Source organism: Callorhinchus milii, unplaced genomic scaffold, assembly GCF_018977255.1.
Source record: "Callorhinchus milii isolate IMCB2004 unplaced genomic scaffold, IMCB_Cmil_1.0 Scaffold25, whole genome shotgun sequence".
In the NCBI taxonomy this organism is placed as follows: Eukaryota; Metazoa; Chordata; class Chondrichthyes; order Chimaeriformes; family Callorhinchidae; genus Callorhinchus; species Callorhinchus milii.
This window is the reverse complement of record NW_024704766.1, coordinates 200,109-214,808: the sequence shown is the minus strand read 5'-3', so window position 1 is coordinate 214,808 and position 14,700 is coordinate 200,109. Positions and strand designations below refer to the sequence as shown.

The 14,700-nt window shown below is 53.6% G+C and overlaps 1 protein-coding gene across 1 annotated transcript in view; it reads left to right on the top strand.

Moving 5' to 3' along the window:
• The window catches only part of kirrel3a (kirre like nephrin family adhesion molecule 3a), a 44,652-nt gene extending 29,952 nt beyond the window's left edge, over positions 1-14,700 (top strand). Inside the window, 14 exon segments of the mRNA XM_042343900.1 lie at positions 93-242; positions 503-652; positions 5,101-5,258; positions 5,591-5,741; positions 5,953-6,058; positions 7,353-7,501; positions 8,037-8,164; positions 9,866-9,992; positions 10,296-10,396; positions 10,656-10,861; positions 11,070-11,197; positions 12,769-12,884; positions 13,314-13,400; positions 14,245-14,700. Of these exon segments, the coding sequence (XP_042199834.1) occupies positions 93-242; positions 503-652; positions 5,101-5,258; positions 5,591-5,741; positions 5,953-6,058; positions 7,353-7,501; positions 8,037-8,164; positions 9,866-9,992; positions 10,296-10,396; positions 10,656-10,861; positions 11,070-11,197; positions 12,769-12,884; positions 13,314-13,400; positions 14,245-14,700 (2,213 nt within the window).

Genomic DNA, 14,700 nt, shown 5'->3' with positions numbered 1-14,700 from the left:
CATGGCAGTTGGGCTGGAGGCAAACGGAAGGAAATGGTGACAAAGAGAATTTCTGAGCTTCACTGAATGTTGTTGTTGTGTTTCCCCTCCAGGCCCAGCCTCGTCCTTCACACTGCAGCCCAGGGACAGGGTGGTGGTGGCTGGGCAGCCCGTTACTCTCTCCTGTGCCATCGCTGGGTATCACGGCCTCGTACTGTGGACAAAGGACGGTCTCGGGCTAGGAGTGGAGAAGCAGTTGCCAGGTAGACACACACTCCGCACCTTACACACTCACACTCAGCAGGTTACACACTCACACTCAGCACATTACACACTCACACTCAGCCCTTTACACTCACACTCAGCACGTTACACACTCACACTCATAGATAGTCACACTTAGTAGTACATTACACACTTATACACTCACATTGTGACTGTGTAAATGAGTGACTGTGTGTGTGAGTGAGTGAGTGTGTGTGTGTGTGACTGGTTCCTAACATGCTGTGCTGTGACTGTCCAGGTTACCCCCGCTATTCTATGGTGGGTGACCCTGTTGTGGGGGAGTACAGTCTGCGGATAGAGAAAGCCGAGCTGATCGACGATGCCGTGTACGAATGCCAAGCAACACACATGGCCCTGCGTTCCCAGCCGGCCAGGCTGACTGTGCTCAGTAAGTCCACCTCACTACACGCTCTCACACATGTCGATCAGGCGACACACGTGACCAGGTCAACGTGACGTAATTCAGGGTTTAAACTTCTGCTGTTGAGAACGAGGTCCCTCTCAGCCCGGCTCAGCCGCTGGCTCTCGCCACCGAGTCGGGAGATTGTGGGTTCGAGAGGGGAGAGAGAAGTATTGTCAATGGTGCCAGCCTTCAGCTGAGACCTTAAAATGAGCTTCTTGTGTTAATAATCCCACAGCGCTGTTCAAAAAGAGAAAGGAGTTTCTCTCTCTCTCTCCCTCCCCCTGTGTCGTGGCTGATAATCCCCCAGATAAAACCCATCACTCACTTCACCGCTGTTAGCGGGGATGTTGCTGAGCGCAGATTGACTGCCTTTTTCCCACTTTACACTAAATGCAGTGAAGCGCTGTGAGACGACCTCAATGCCAGGCTGACTGTAAAGCAACTCAGAGCTGAGCTGATCAGTATTCACACGGCTCCTCAGTCACAAAAAGGCTTTATATCCCATTGGAAACAAGCACAGCCACAGCCTGGCCTGGCTCAGTGCCCACAGCCATCTCTCTGCTCACACAGGCTAACAATCCCTCAAGCCTGAAGGAACCCCACTCCCTCTAGTCTGAGCCCCAGTCTGGGCAACCACTGGGCTTTCCCCCCGGGTTCGCTCTCTGTCTCTCGTTCTCTCTGTCTATCTCTCTCTCTTTCACTCTCTGTCTGCTCTAACCATGAGCTCGAGGACTCCCAGGTGTATCTCCCTGGGGCTCCGGAGCTCAGATCTTCACAGGAGCGTCTCAATAATGAAGGAGTTTGTAAGCGGCATCGAGCGAGGCTGAGCTGTGTGTGGTGGGGGCTGTTTTGGGGGTGGGGTGGGAGTGGTGGGATGTGCTCTGTGCTAATAGGCAGCTGCTTCCTGGCTCCAGCCCAACATAGCTGTGTCATGTCAGCCCCACATTATGTGTTTAATCAGCAAACAGCTGCTCCTCGCTGCCCCCACTTACACTAACACGGTTAATTCAGTGGCTGAATTGAGGCAGATGGATTGTCAGGGAGATCTGCTGCTGAGGACTGGAGGCTGGGGAAGGAGCAGCTAGGAGTTTGGACTGCGCGGAGGCCAGTATCTGTGTGAGCGAGGGCAAGAGCCAGAGGGGCAGTCGCTGGCCTCCGGCCGCACCCCCCCCCACCCCAGGTCCTGTGGTCACTATAATCAATTGATTTAATGAACATTTGGGCAACTCCCAGCTGAACGTCTCCACATAGCAATGACCCAACAGCAAGAACGCATTTTGCATTTTGAGGTCAAAGCGCATCCAATCGCTGGTCCTGAAAGTGATAATATTAATAATAACAATAATCCTCGCATTTGATATAGCGCCTTGTCACATCTTCGAGACATCTGTAAAGTGTAGTGACTGTGGTATTTTGCGGGCGAACACAGCAGCCAATTGGCGCACAGCAATGTCCCACAAACAGTGGTGAAGTGAACGATGGGGTTTATCTGGGGTAATTGTTGGGCAGATACCTCCAGATGCAGGTTACAACTAGCTCTTGTTGTTTGTTAAATAAGTCCAATGTCTTGGCCTCAGGTACCTCATGTGGGAACCGTATTCCAGCTGTTAATTGCCTTGAGTGTAAAGCTGGAGCAGCTAGTGTCTGTTCTAGTGTGAGTGCCTGGTGTCTCAGGGATTTGTGGAGATGAGGAGCAGTGAGGGGAAGGAGTAATGACACAGGCATCAATTTGTGGACATTGGGCCAAATGGCCTCCTTCTGTGCTGTAAGATTCTCTGATAACTGTGCAGGGCTGTGGGGGGAAGAGTGGGGCAGCGGGAATAGCTGGCAGCTCTTTCAAAGAGCTGGCACAGGCGCGATGGGCTGAATGGCCTCCTTCTGTGCTGCAAGATTCGATGAGGAGCCACGTGAAGATTTGCTGTGTGAGAAGCCGTGGGTTTGAGGCAAGTTGCCGCTTCCTGCTCTGCGTTCCTGCAATGTGGCCCCGAACACCTTTATCCACATGAAGCAATCAGTGTCTTCACCCCTCGAGCCTGCGAGGAGTGCTGTGAAGAATGAATTTAACACGTCTGCCACTTTCCTGATCTCTTGTGATGTTTCCAGTGAACATCGCGCCCAGGATCAAGCTCGTCTGTAATTCATGCGTAGCTGGGAGAAATCGCATCCGTCTTACTGTGCCCTTCAATCCCCTAACATTGCTTTCATGCTTCCCTGACACTCAGCTTCGTTATCCTCAGTTGGCTTTCAGACACTCTCGCTCCACACATTCCTCATCTCCTTTGAAATAACTTTTATTCTGCAATTTACAAAGGTTTCCTTTTGTTTTGTTCTTTTCTTCACATTAAAATGGGCTTTGTCAGGTTCATGAGACGCCGTCCGGCATGGAGGGCGCTATATAAGTCCAAGTTGTTGTTGTGTTGTTCATTAACGTCGCCTTAATACAATAGTAATAATAAAAATCCTTGCATTTACGTCGTTGAGACATCTCAAATTTCAATATATTGCAAAGTGTAGTGACTGGGTATTTTGTGAGCGAAACACGGCAGCCAATTGTGTACAACAGTGTCGCACAAATAGTCATGGATTGAACATAAGAACATAAGAAATAGGAGCAAGAGTAGGCCATTCGGCCCCCCTAGCCTGCCCCGCCATTCAATAAGATCATGGCTGATCTATTCTAACTCCACCTACCCGCCTTATCCCCATATCCCTTAATCCCTTTATCCACAAGAAATCTATCAATCTCAGTCTTGAGTGACCCAACCTTTTTTTTTGAAGGGACTATTACCCTCAGGAAGGCGATCTGTCAATCGACAAACAACCGGGTTCCTACTTACCGCTCGGTAAACAGAGGCGAGTGGAGTAAGGAAACTTGCCCAATATTTCTCCCACCCGGGAATCAAACCTGGGTCCTCCCGCTTGCAAGACGAGTGCTTTAACCGCTGAGCTACAGGACTCCACAAACCAACAAACAGGTCGTGGGCAGGTGACAACCAAGTGTTAACCCTGACACATGATGAGCAATGGACACTTTCGAGGGTGGAACACCATGGCTGACCCTCACCAGCATCAGGAAGGGACCTGAGGGAGAGAATTGGTCTCAAGGGTCCCGGCTGTTACAGCGAGTGGGTTTTTATTGTGGTCAGTGCCCCCCCCCACCACCACCTCCCGAGCTGGGAGAGAAATCACAGCCAGTGTTACTGACGCTCCTCACAGCCGCGACCACAACCCACAGGCCATCAAATATTCAGGGTTATTGATCAGTAAAAGCTGGACTTTTATTTCAAGGTAAGTTAAGAGACAGAGCCTGAGGGCACACAGGAACCAGGCTGGTAAATGTGGAACAGATATAGAGAGAAACATTTTTATTCTGAGTGGGAAGTGTTTGGAATAATGTGTGATGGTCTGCGGCAGCCTCGGAGTGGGTGTGGGCCGAGAGGTTTCGGGGGCTGTTCAGTGACACCACCTCCCTACAGTCAGGTGGACACATGGGCGAGAGTGACTGTGACCCAATAATAATCCTGGCATTTGATACAGCGCCTTATTACATCCTCCAGACGTCTCAAAGCGCTTCACAGGATATTCTGTAAAGTGTAGTAACTGGGGGGGGGGTGGGGGAGGGTGCAATCACAGGAGCAACAGATGTGATTGCTGGGAGGCTGGGAATCAAATATATATAAGTATATCTTGTATTAAGATTTTATGAATGAAGTGGCTGGTGCTGTCACTTTGAACGGGAAGGTAATTAACATGAATTAAGGTTGCGCTGCACACAGGAGTTAACACGTGAGGGTGTCTGTGACTGTGATCAGCGTTCGTTGACACTGAGCAGCTCATTAATACCTAATTTGTGATGTCAACACAAGACCTCACTGTTAAGGGTAAACTCAGACACTCAGAGTCTCAGACGCTCAGAGACTCAGACACTCGGGTATGTTTGCAAATAATCAACAACAGGGAAATCACAGGCGAGAGATTGTCGTTTGGCTCTAAGTTAATGCTGATAATTGGTGGGTCTCAGCCCGGCTCAGTCGCTCGCTCTCTCCAGGGAGAGAGAGAGAGAAAGAGAGAGAGTGCATTCCATCCCCACAATCTGTCTCTGGGATTTCCATGTGTAATACTTGTAATCATAATAAATAATAATAGTAATAATAATCCTTGCATACGTGCAGATGGGATACACGGAATTCTCAGCTTGGTTTGGAGACTTGTGAGCACGGTGATAGGTTTCCATGTGTGTCAGACACCCGGCTGACGGGGATGGGGTTGGGAGGAATCGGCATTCCCTCTGCACTTCCTGTTGGGGGGGGTAGATGTTTAATGCTGTCATTGCTCCTGGGACTGACTGTGTCTCCCCCCCCCCCCCACCCCCCACCTCCCACACCCCTCTCCCCCTCTCTCCCTCACTCTCTCCCCCGTTTCTCTCCTCCCAGTCCCCCCAGACGGGCCGGTGATCAGTGGGGGGCCGGTGGTCAGCCTGCAGGCGGGTGATGCTTTGAACCTGACATGCCAAGCGGAAAATGCCAAACCAGCCGCCCGCATCACCTGGATCAGGGACGGAGAACCTCTGCCAGCCACCAGCAGCGTCAAGGTGAGGGTTGGGGTGGGGGGGTGGGGGGGACTGGTGGGAATGGGGTGCTCCTCATCACACAGGCTGTTGCCCAGCTCAGGGAAGTGATTAAAAGAGGGAAGAAGGGAGGAGGAGTGATTAAAAGGTAGATTATAGAATTAACAGAGTGTGAGGAAGAGAGGGAGAGAGTATGAGAGAGAGTGTGTAAGAGAGAGAGAGAGCTACAAGACAGCATCGAAAATATAAACTCACAAACCGCTTGTTGCCCCAGGGCTGTTTGCAGTGAAAGTGACAGGTCTGTATTTGATGTGTAACGTTGCCCCCCCCTTCTACCCCCTCCCTCCCACCCTCAGCGGCTGATGAAGGACGGCAAGAGGGAGAGTGTGAGCAGCTCCTTACACGTCCCCGCGGGGAGCCTCGCCAGTGGCCAGACCATCGTCTGCCGAGCCAAGAACCCAGCCGTGCCCGAGGGCAGAGAGACTCACATCACCGTCGACATCCAGCGTGAGCCACTCTGCAGCTGTGACCCCCACTCCCAGCGCCCCTCAATCCCCCCCTTATCCCATGGACTGTATCCTCATCCCCCGTCCGCCCATCCTTCACATTCCCCTCCATCCCCCCCGTCCCCACTCATCCATCCCCTGCCCATCCCCCCCCCGCACCCAGCCCATTACTGCTGTGACAATAGCTACTGAGACCCTCTTTGCTCCCACAGACCCCCCTCTGGTGAACCTCAGTGTGGAACCACAGCCCATCCTGGAGGGCAGCCGAGTGCGATTCCACTGCTCAGCCACAGCCAATCCCCCCGTCAGCCACTACAGGTACCTCACCCCCCACATCAGCCACTACACACACACACACGCGCACACACACACACATCAGCCACTACAGGTACCAGACACGATGAGGAGAGAGAGAGAGAGCAGAGAATGGGGTGAGAGTAGACAGCTCCAGTGGGGAGCAGGAGATGGGAGTGGGGGGTGGGGGGGAGGAGTGGGAAGCAGCCTGGGCTGAATGGCCTCACTCTGTGCTGTAAACATTCCACAGTCCTACAAGTGGGCAGTTTAGATGTCTGAAATTGACGACAATTTATTGGTAATTACTGAATTTCATACTCGTCCTCCGAGTGCTTAATGTGGTGCCATTTGAGACACGGTTGCCCGGGCAGCAAGCCTACTGCCCACCAGCCCAGCCTGACCTTGTGATAATGGGGGGAGCGGTGGGGGGGCGCTTGGCTCTGCGGAGGTCTCGCCCAATGTTTGGCCACTGAGTCCTGGCTAAATTATGGAGATGGACTTTTAATAAAGGATTAATATACATAATACATAGTGAAATCCTTGCAGGTTAAAAGATTTGAATAAAATATACGGCAGAATCCATCAGAAAATCACTTATTAATATGGCGTTTGGGGAAAGCAAGTCAGTCAGGCCCCATCTTTCTCCATTTATTCAGTCGGTCGGCTGGGTTTGAGCAATCAGATTACAGAGAGATGTGTGTGTGTGCTCGTGTATGTATCTGTGTGCATTTGTGTGCGCGCGTATGTGAATATGTGTGTGTGTGTGTGTGCATGCACGTGTGAGTGTGAGATGGTGTGAGTGTACCTGTGTGAATGTACCTGTCTCGCGTACACACAATGTGTCAGAGGATAGTCTCTCAGGAAGCAGCGACTGTCTCCCGGTTTAAGGGGACATAGAGCGAATGAGGATATTGCCACCCGGGATGTTTTGCTGTTATTGGATTTTTCTGTGATTTTAATGGAAGTCGATATTAAAATTCATGTAAATAGGATTCTGTGTCGCTGTGAACTCCATGTATTATTCAGGCCCCCACTGTCTTAATGCTGCTTAACTGTCAAATATTACTGTCTCACTGAGGGCAGCACTCACACTGTTCCATACTGTGTCATGAGTGTGCCAGCGTGTGTGAGAGTGTGCCAGCGAGTGTGAGAGTGTGCCAGCGAGTGTGAGAGTGTGTCAGTGAGTGTGCCAGCGTGTGTGAGAGTGTGTCAGTGAGCGTGCCAGTGTGTGTGAGTGTGTCAGTGTGTGTGTCAGTGTGTGTGAGAGTGTCAGTGTGTGTGTGTGTCTGTGCTGACTCGCTCTCTCTCTGTGTTACAGGTGGGCTAAGGCAGGGGAAGTCCTGGTGGGGGCGGGGGCTGAGGTGTACGAGACAGTTGTCGATCACACCTTCTACACGGAACCCGTGTCCTGCTCCGTCTCCAACCCACTCGGCAGCACCAACGTCAGCCGCACCGTGGACGTTTACTGTGAGCCCCCCCGAACCCACCCCCAACCACCTGAACCCTCCCCCACCCACTGCCCCCTCCAAAACCCCCGCCACCCTCCTGAATCCCCCCACCCACAGTCCCCCACACCCGTGTCCTGCTCCGTCTCCAACCCACTCGGCAGCACCAACGTCAGCTGCACCGTGGACGTTTACTGTGAGCCCCACAGCCCCCCCGAACCCACCCCCAACCACCTGAACCCTCCTCCACCCACTGCCCCCTCCAAAACTCCCGCCACCCTCCTGAATCCCCCCACCCACAGTCCCCCACACCGCCTACCTCAGGTCAAGGGGGTGGGGTGTGCGGGGGGGGTGCGAGGGGGAAGCCCAAGGGAGGGAGGGAGTGGGGGAGAAGCGAGAGGGACGGGAGGGTGGAGGGGGTGCGTGGAGGCGCCTTGGGGCGGGTGGAGGTGAGGGGACGGGGAAGGGGAGCATGTAATTTACTGGGGGAGTGGGGGAGGTGACTCTAGAGGACAGGCCTGCGGTCACTGACCTCTCCGCTCTCCTCCCCCCCACAGTTGGGCCGCACCTGACCTCAGAACCTCAGTCTCTTCTGGTCGACCTGGGATCAAACGCCATCTTTACCTGCGACTGGACAGGAAACCCATCGCTCACCATCGTGTGGATGAAGCGAGGGTCTGGAGTGGTGAGTACAGGGGGGGACGGGGGTGAACGGTCACGCTGTGAGCAGGGTGTTTCGGGGGCAGAGTAGGGTTAGGGTTAGGGTTAGGAAGGAGGGTGCGGGTCTCAGTCTGTGTCTCTGTGTGTATCATTCCCTCATCAGGACTCTGATCTCTGGGGATACGGTATATAGTTTGGGACACGACATGTGCAAGCGAGGGCCAAGCTGGTGAAAGGCGAACTGGATGGACCTTGATTGTCCTTTGTCTGGCAATTCTTATGTCCTTAGGATCTCACTGAGCTCAGTCAACGCTGATGCTCCGACCACAACGCTCCAGGACTCCACAGCGTTGGTCCAAATGGCTTGGTTCCGTGCTGCATCGCTGTCTAACCGTGTGACACACTGAGCCACGGACAGCTGTGAGATCGGCTCTTGGCTCAGGTGTGAACCTCTCGCTTGGTTGGTTCTTCTCAGTCGCTGCAATGGATGCCCCATGGTGTGGAGTGTGGACCTGCAGCACCACACTGTGGCCACTCGCAGTCCTGCAGCGAGTGGGGGAAGCCAAACCGAACCAAACCAAACCCATGGCTCTGGGAAGGAATCACAAATTTGTCGTGTTCTTTGACTTTAGAACATCACCATCACAATTCAAGTTGTGCAAAATTTTGACGAAACTCTTAAATTCAGCCTTTAATTCAGAGATCAAATGAAGGGCAAATCGAAACCGAATTAAGGACCTTCTAAAATGCTGAACAACCTGAAACAATAATAAATCTTGAAATTAGTCTGAGGTCTGAGACGTTGCTGTTTGTGGCCTCTGGTGAGATCACGGGAGCTCTACACTTTCCGGCTGGAGTCAGAGAGCCGTCAGGAAAGGTCCAGGAGCAAGTCCCAGCTCCGGACACAAGGCTGGAGTGTGACAGGCAGAGAGTGGCCAGGCTCCTTCACAGACAGTGGTCACTGAGTGTCAAGCGCAGGACATGGTGTGGATTCACTACTGGCTGAGGGTGTTGGTGCGCGAAAGGGGGCTGTGAGGTGCCTCAGGGGTCTGTGCTGGGACCCCTCCTGTTCCCGGTGTATTATAATAATAATCCTTACATTAGGTATTGCGCCTTATCACGTCTCAAAGCTTTTACTGTAAAGAGAGTCAAGCATATGATTTGACTGAGTAAAATGCAGGTGAACAATTATACTGCCCTGAAGCTAAATGTGTTTCCGTTTGAAGCTGAAATATAATGATAGATGAAAATGAGCAGGAAATGTAACCTCAGGCTGCCCCGGGTTCACCCTCTCTCTTTGTGTGAATCAACTACGATTCTCTTAATGGTCCACACCTTAGAGCTTTATCTTCTGCGTTCCCATTTGCAGCTGACTGTTAGCGCTGCACTTAACGAGCTCAGGAATGTGCTATTAAATACCGCAGACTTTACTGTGATGTGACTGTTCGCGCTCTGTGCCGCAGTGATACCTAACACCCGGGTTACAGGGAGCAGCACACACAGGGATTGTGGTTTAACCTTCTCCCCCTCCTATCCCACCTCACTCCCCCGGCCCTCCCTCGCCCTCTCCCTCTCCCCCTCCCCCTCCCCCTCTTCCTCTCCCCTTCCTCAACCCCCTCCATCTTTCCCCTCTCCTCCCTCTGCCTCCTCCGACCTCTCTTTCCATTTCTTCCCCTCACCTTCCACCCCTTCCTCTCTCCCTCATCCCCCTCTGCCGCCCCTGTAGGTTCTCAGCAACACCAACGCCATGACGCTGAGAGCTGTCACTCAGGGAGATGCTGGGAAGTACACTTGCCGAGCTGTGGTGCCACGGGTAGGAGCAGGCGAGCGAGACGTGACTCTGATTGTGAACGGTGAGAGCCAACTACTGTGCCTTCTGTGTCTGGCTGGTTTACACACAGCCTCGCACTAGGGGTGGTGGGTGGGTGGGGGGCGGGACACACACTCTCCGTTAATAATAATAATCCTTGCATTTGACCCGGCGCCTGATCACGTCTTCGACGCTTCACAGGATACACTGTAAAGTGTAGTGACTGTGTGTTTTGTGGGCGAGACTTGGCAGCCAATAGCACCCACCGATGTCCCCACAAACAGCCGTGGATTGAGCGACCAAATTATTATTATTTATTAATCACCTCCCGTTGCCTCCCGCCCAGGGCCGCCCATCATCTCCAGCACGCAGACACAGCACGCCCTGCAGGGGGAGAAGGGGCAGATCAAGTGCTTTATCCGAAGCACACCTCCGCCAGACAGAATAGTGAGTGACTCACACTCGCGCTCAACAGCAACAACAACGTTCTCTTCACTCGGGACAGTGTCTCCATGCGCTGTACAGTGACGGAGCCTGACGCCGAGCCTGGAGGGGGGCATGGGGTGTCATTCATTGCAGGGCTGGTTGTTGGGTTGACTGATCGGTTGAGCCATCCATCCATCTATCCATATCTAATATATATCTGATATTCACGTGTCGTGGTGCGAGTGTGGCTAATGGGGTCATCGGCTGCTGGGTGTTGCAGGCCTGGTCATGGAAGGAGATTGTTCTGGAATCGGGGACATCAGGACGCTACACGGTGGAGACGGTGAGCATGGAGGAGGGTGTCATCTCCACCCTGACCATCAGCAACATTGTGAGGGCAGATTTCCAAACCATCTACAACTGCACAGCCTGGAACAGCTTCGGCTCTGACACTGAGATCATCCGGCTCAAGGAGCAAGGTGGGGCGTGCCCCCCAACACGCAACCCCTCGCTCTTCCTTTCCCCATCGCCCCTCCGCACTCCTGCCCGCAACCACTTGCGCTCTCCCCATCGCACCTAACCCCCAGCAATCCTCCCACCCGCATCCCTGTTCCCCCCACAATGCTTGTCCGTGTATCTGTCCACACCCCACGCCCTCTGCCCCCTCCCCCTCCAGCTGTGGCATGACCCCAAGTGACCTCTGACCTCCCCCAGAAGCGGTGTCACTGGCTGTGGTGGTGGGTGTGGCTGTTGGAGCCGGAGTTGCCTTCGTGGTCGTCCTGGCAACCGTCACCGTCATCTGCTGCTCGCGCTCACATAGACGTGAGTCACAGCGAAGGGGGGGTCGTGTCTGTGTGGGTGGGTTAGATGGCATGTGTGGGTGTTCGTGTGTGTGGGAGGGTGTGGGGGTTGGGTGTTGAAGTGGGGGGTGGGTGGGGGCTTTGTTGGCGATGTGTGTCTGGATGGTGGAGCGTGGAGTGGTGGGTGTCTGGTGGGGTGGGAGATGGGCTGAGGGGGTTCCTGGGAAGTTTTTCATGGTTTTGGGGCTGTTGTTGCCTTGACCCTCCCTTAATCCCAAAACTAGGTCAGCAAAGCCAACATTCCAGAATGTTCTTCCTTTCCCTCCTTGGCTTCTGTAGACATCAACAACAACAACAACAGCAGTTTGCACTATACAACAGTGCAAACTCCATGTCCCACGCACACACAGTGAACGTCAGTCCAAGGCTGAGCCAGGCTGACACGCTCAGGAGAGGAGACGAGAGAACACTGGGAAAGGGGAGAGAGGGAAGTGAAGAATATTCCACTGTTTAATTGGCTTCCCAATCCCTTTAATATTCCAGGATGCCTGAGTACTGCTCGGAGAAAGCATTCCTGGTGGATAACGAAAATCCCATCTGGGATTCATGTTGACAGTTATCATTTCAAGCGCAGTTTTCCTGCCTTGACAAAGTCTAAATGTCTGAGAAACATTAAGCCTTTGGGAAGACAACACTTTCCATTCATCAGCAGAAAAGAAAGAGCAGGTAACGACCCCCCCCGCCCCCACCCCACAGGGTGCTCCGATCCCAATCGCTCTCTTTAATCCTTTCCTGGGATCAGCCGAGCCCTTGTGTTCTTCCCTTTACCTCTCTCCCGCTTCTCACCTCTCCTTGCCTTGCTGACTCCTTCTGTCTCTCCAAAAAGCCTCACTCCACTCCTTTTTTTGTCACCACTCCCTTTCTCTGTTTGTTGCTTAAAATCGTAGGAACTGTAGAAATGTACAGAAGGCCATTCGGCCCATCTTGTATTTCAAGAGTAACCCTTTCAGTCCCATTTCCCTGCCCTTTCCCCTCACCCCTGTAGCGACTCTTGTTAAGGTATCTGTCTCGTTCCCTCTTGAAGATAATATGGATTGTACCTCAGCCACCGCTTCCTGGGGGAGTATAACTGTGAACACGAGTCGGTGTGAGTGTGTGTGTAAGTGGGAGCACGCTGAGGTGTGTATATGTGTGTGTAAGTGGGAGCGTGCCGGTGTGTGCGTGTAAGTGTGAGCAGACCGGGGTGAGTGTGTAAGTGTGAGCACAACAGAGGATGTAAGTGTGAGCAAGTCAGTTGAGTGTGTAGGTGTGAGCATATCAGGCTTGTGCAAGTGTGAGCATGTCTGGGGTTGAGTGTGAGTATATCAGAGTTGTGTGTGTGTAAGTGTGAGCATGTCTGGGGTTGAGTGTGAGTATATCAGGGCTGTGTGTGTGTAAGTGTGAGCAGGTCAGGCTGTGTGTAAGTGTGAGCATACCAGGGTTTTGTGTATGTGTGTGTGAGTGTGAGCATGTCTGGAGGTGAGTGTGAGTATATCGGGGCTGTGTGTGTGTAAGTGTGAGCAGGCGGGAGTGACCGGTGCGGGTGTGTTACAGACAGTAAGGGTGACGTGTCCGCCAAGAATGACATCCGGGTGGAGATTGTCCACAAAGATCACAACGGAGCCCAGAAACCCAGCGAGCAGCCGCCCGGTGCCATCAAACAGATTCTGGTGAGTGTCCACGTTCCCACAGCCTCACCGCCCGCACGTGGTGAGTGTCACCTCGTCACTCACATGCTGACTGACCGGCGCATGGTGTGGTCTTCTTTCTCACGTGTTGAGTGGTGGGACGCCGTGTGGCCGGTGACTATGAGCGGAAACGGAGTTGGAATCGTGTCTGACTGGGAGTTACTTTGGGAGCAGAGGGACCGGCTCCTGTGATAATAATCCTTGCATTTGATATAGCGCTTTTCATGTCTTCTCAATGTCTCAAAGCGCTTCACAGAATATACTGTAAAGTGAATTGACCGTATACTTGTGATCAGCGTAGATTGCTGAGTGAGGTCTCACTCGGGGCAAGGAGCGAGGGAGGGGAAGAGACGGGAGGTGGGTGGTGTCGGCTGTCAGGAGGATAATGATGACGATTAATGTTCCTCACAGCTGGACCGAGGGGAGTTTGAGCAGGAGCCGGGACTGAAACAGCTGGAGGTGCTGAGCGAGGAGGAGAAGGAATATCAGCACGGAAAGGTAGGCGTCGCTCGGGTTTCTAACCTCGCTTCCCGCTTGTACAACACCCTGCAGTTACACAGCGCCCTTCACCCTGGGGGACAGAGAGCAGACAGGGACAAGGAGGTGAGGCCACACGGGGTGGGGGGGTTGGTGGGGAGCCCTGTTTGTGTTCATAGCTGTTTGTGGCACAAACTACAAAGTCACTAAACTTCACAGCGAGTGCAGTGTGACAGCAAACACGCTGACAGGCTCTGCCTCTCCTGGGGGGGGCAATGTGTCCCACCCTCGGTGGTCTCACCTCGAGCCATTCTGGCTCTCGAATGAACTCTCCGCCCCATGTTGTGAACGCTGCTTCTCTCTCTCTCTCCTATCTCTCTGGTTCCTCAGAGAGACGAGCGAGCGAGGGGTGGGATCGATAAACTTCCCGTCCTGTTTACCCGACTCCGCTCGGCAAGTCCACATCAGAGCCATGTGCAAACTGAGAGAGTTAACCCGGGGAGAGTGAGTGTGAGTGACAGACAGGCAGCTCCGTGCCCCAAACCTGTAGGTGTGTAATTCTCTGAGATGGTTAAAAGGAGACAGATACTCAGGGAGTAATAGCCTCACCACCCCACCATCTCCCCTGTCCCCCCATCTCTCCCCATCCCCCACCCCATTAGCCCAATCCCACCATCCCCTGATTCACAAGTCCCCTGGTCCCATGTCCCCACCGTCCCAAAACTTCTGTTAACCCCCATCTCCCCTCATTGCCTGTCCCACCATCTTCCCCGTTCTCCCATTCCCAAATTCCCTGTCCCCCCCTTCTCCCCCCCCGACCATCACCGTGACAACGTCTCCATGACGACCGCATGTGCTATTGCAGGACCCCACTAACGGCTACTACAGCGTGCACAGCTTCTCCGAGCTGAGGCCGGTGGCGGTGTCGGGGGCTGGGGGGGCCGGCGGTTGCCCCCCGGAGCTGCGGGCAGTGCCAAGCGGGAAGCACGGGCAGCGAGTGCCCACGGGCATGTCGTTCTCCACCCTGTACACCCAGCTGAACGCAGCCACTCGCGGCTACGACTACAGTCAGCGCTTTGTGCTGGGCAACGGCAGCAGCTCCATCGAGCTGTGTGAGCGCGAGTTCCAGCGCGGCTCCCTGAGCGACAGCACCTCCTTCCTGGACGTCCAGTGTAACAGCAGCCTGAGCAGCAGCAGCAAGCAGGAGGCTCAGTTCGACGAAGCCAGCAAAGCCTCCGCCTCGTCCCACTATTCCCACTCGTCTTCCCAGAACTCGGACTTGACCCGGCCGTTGCACAGGCGGATGCAGACCCATGTCTAG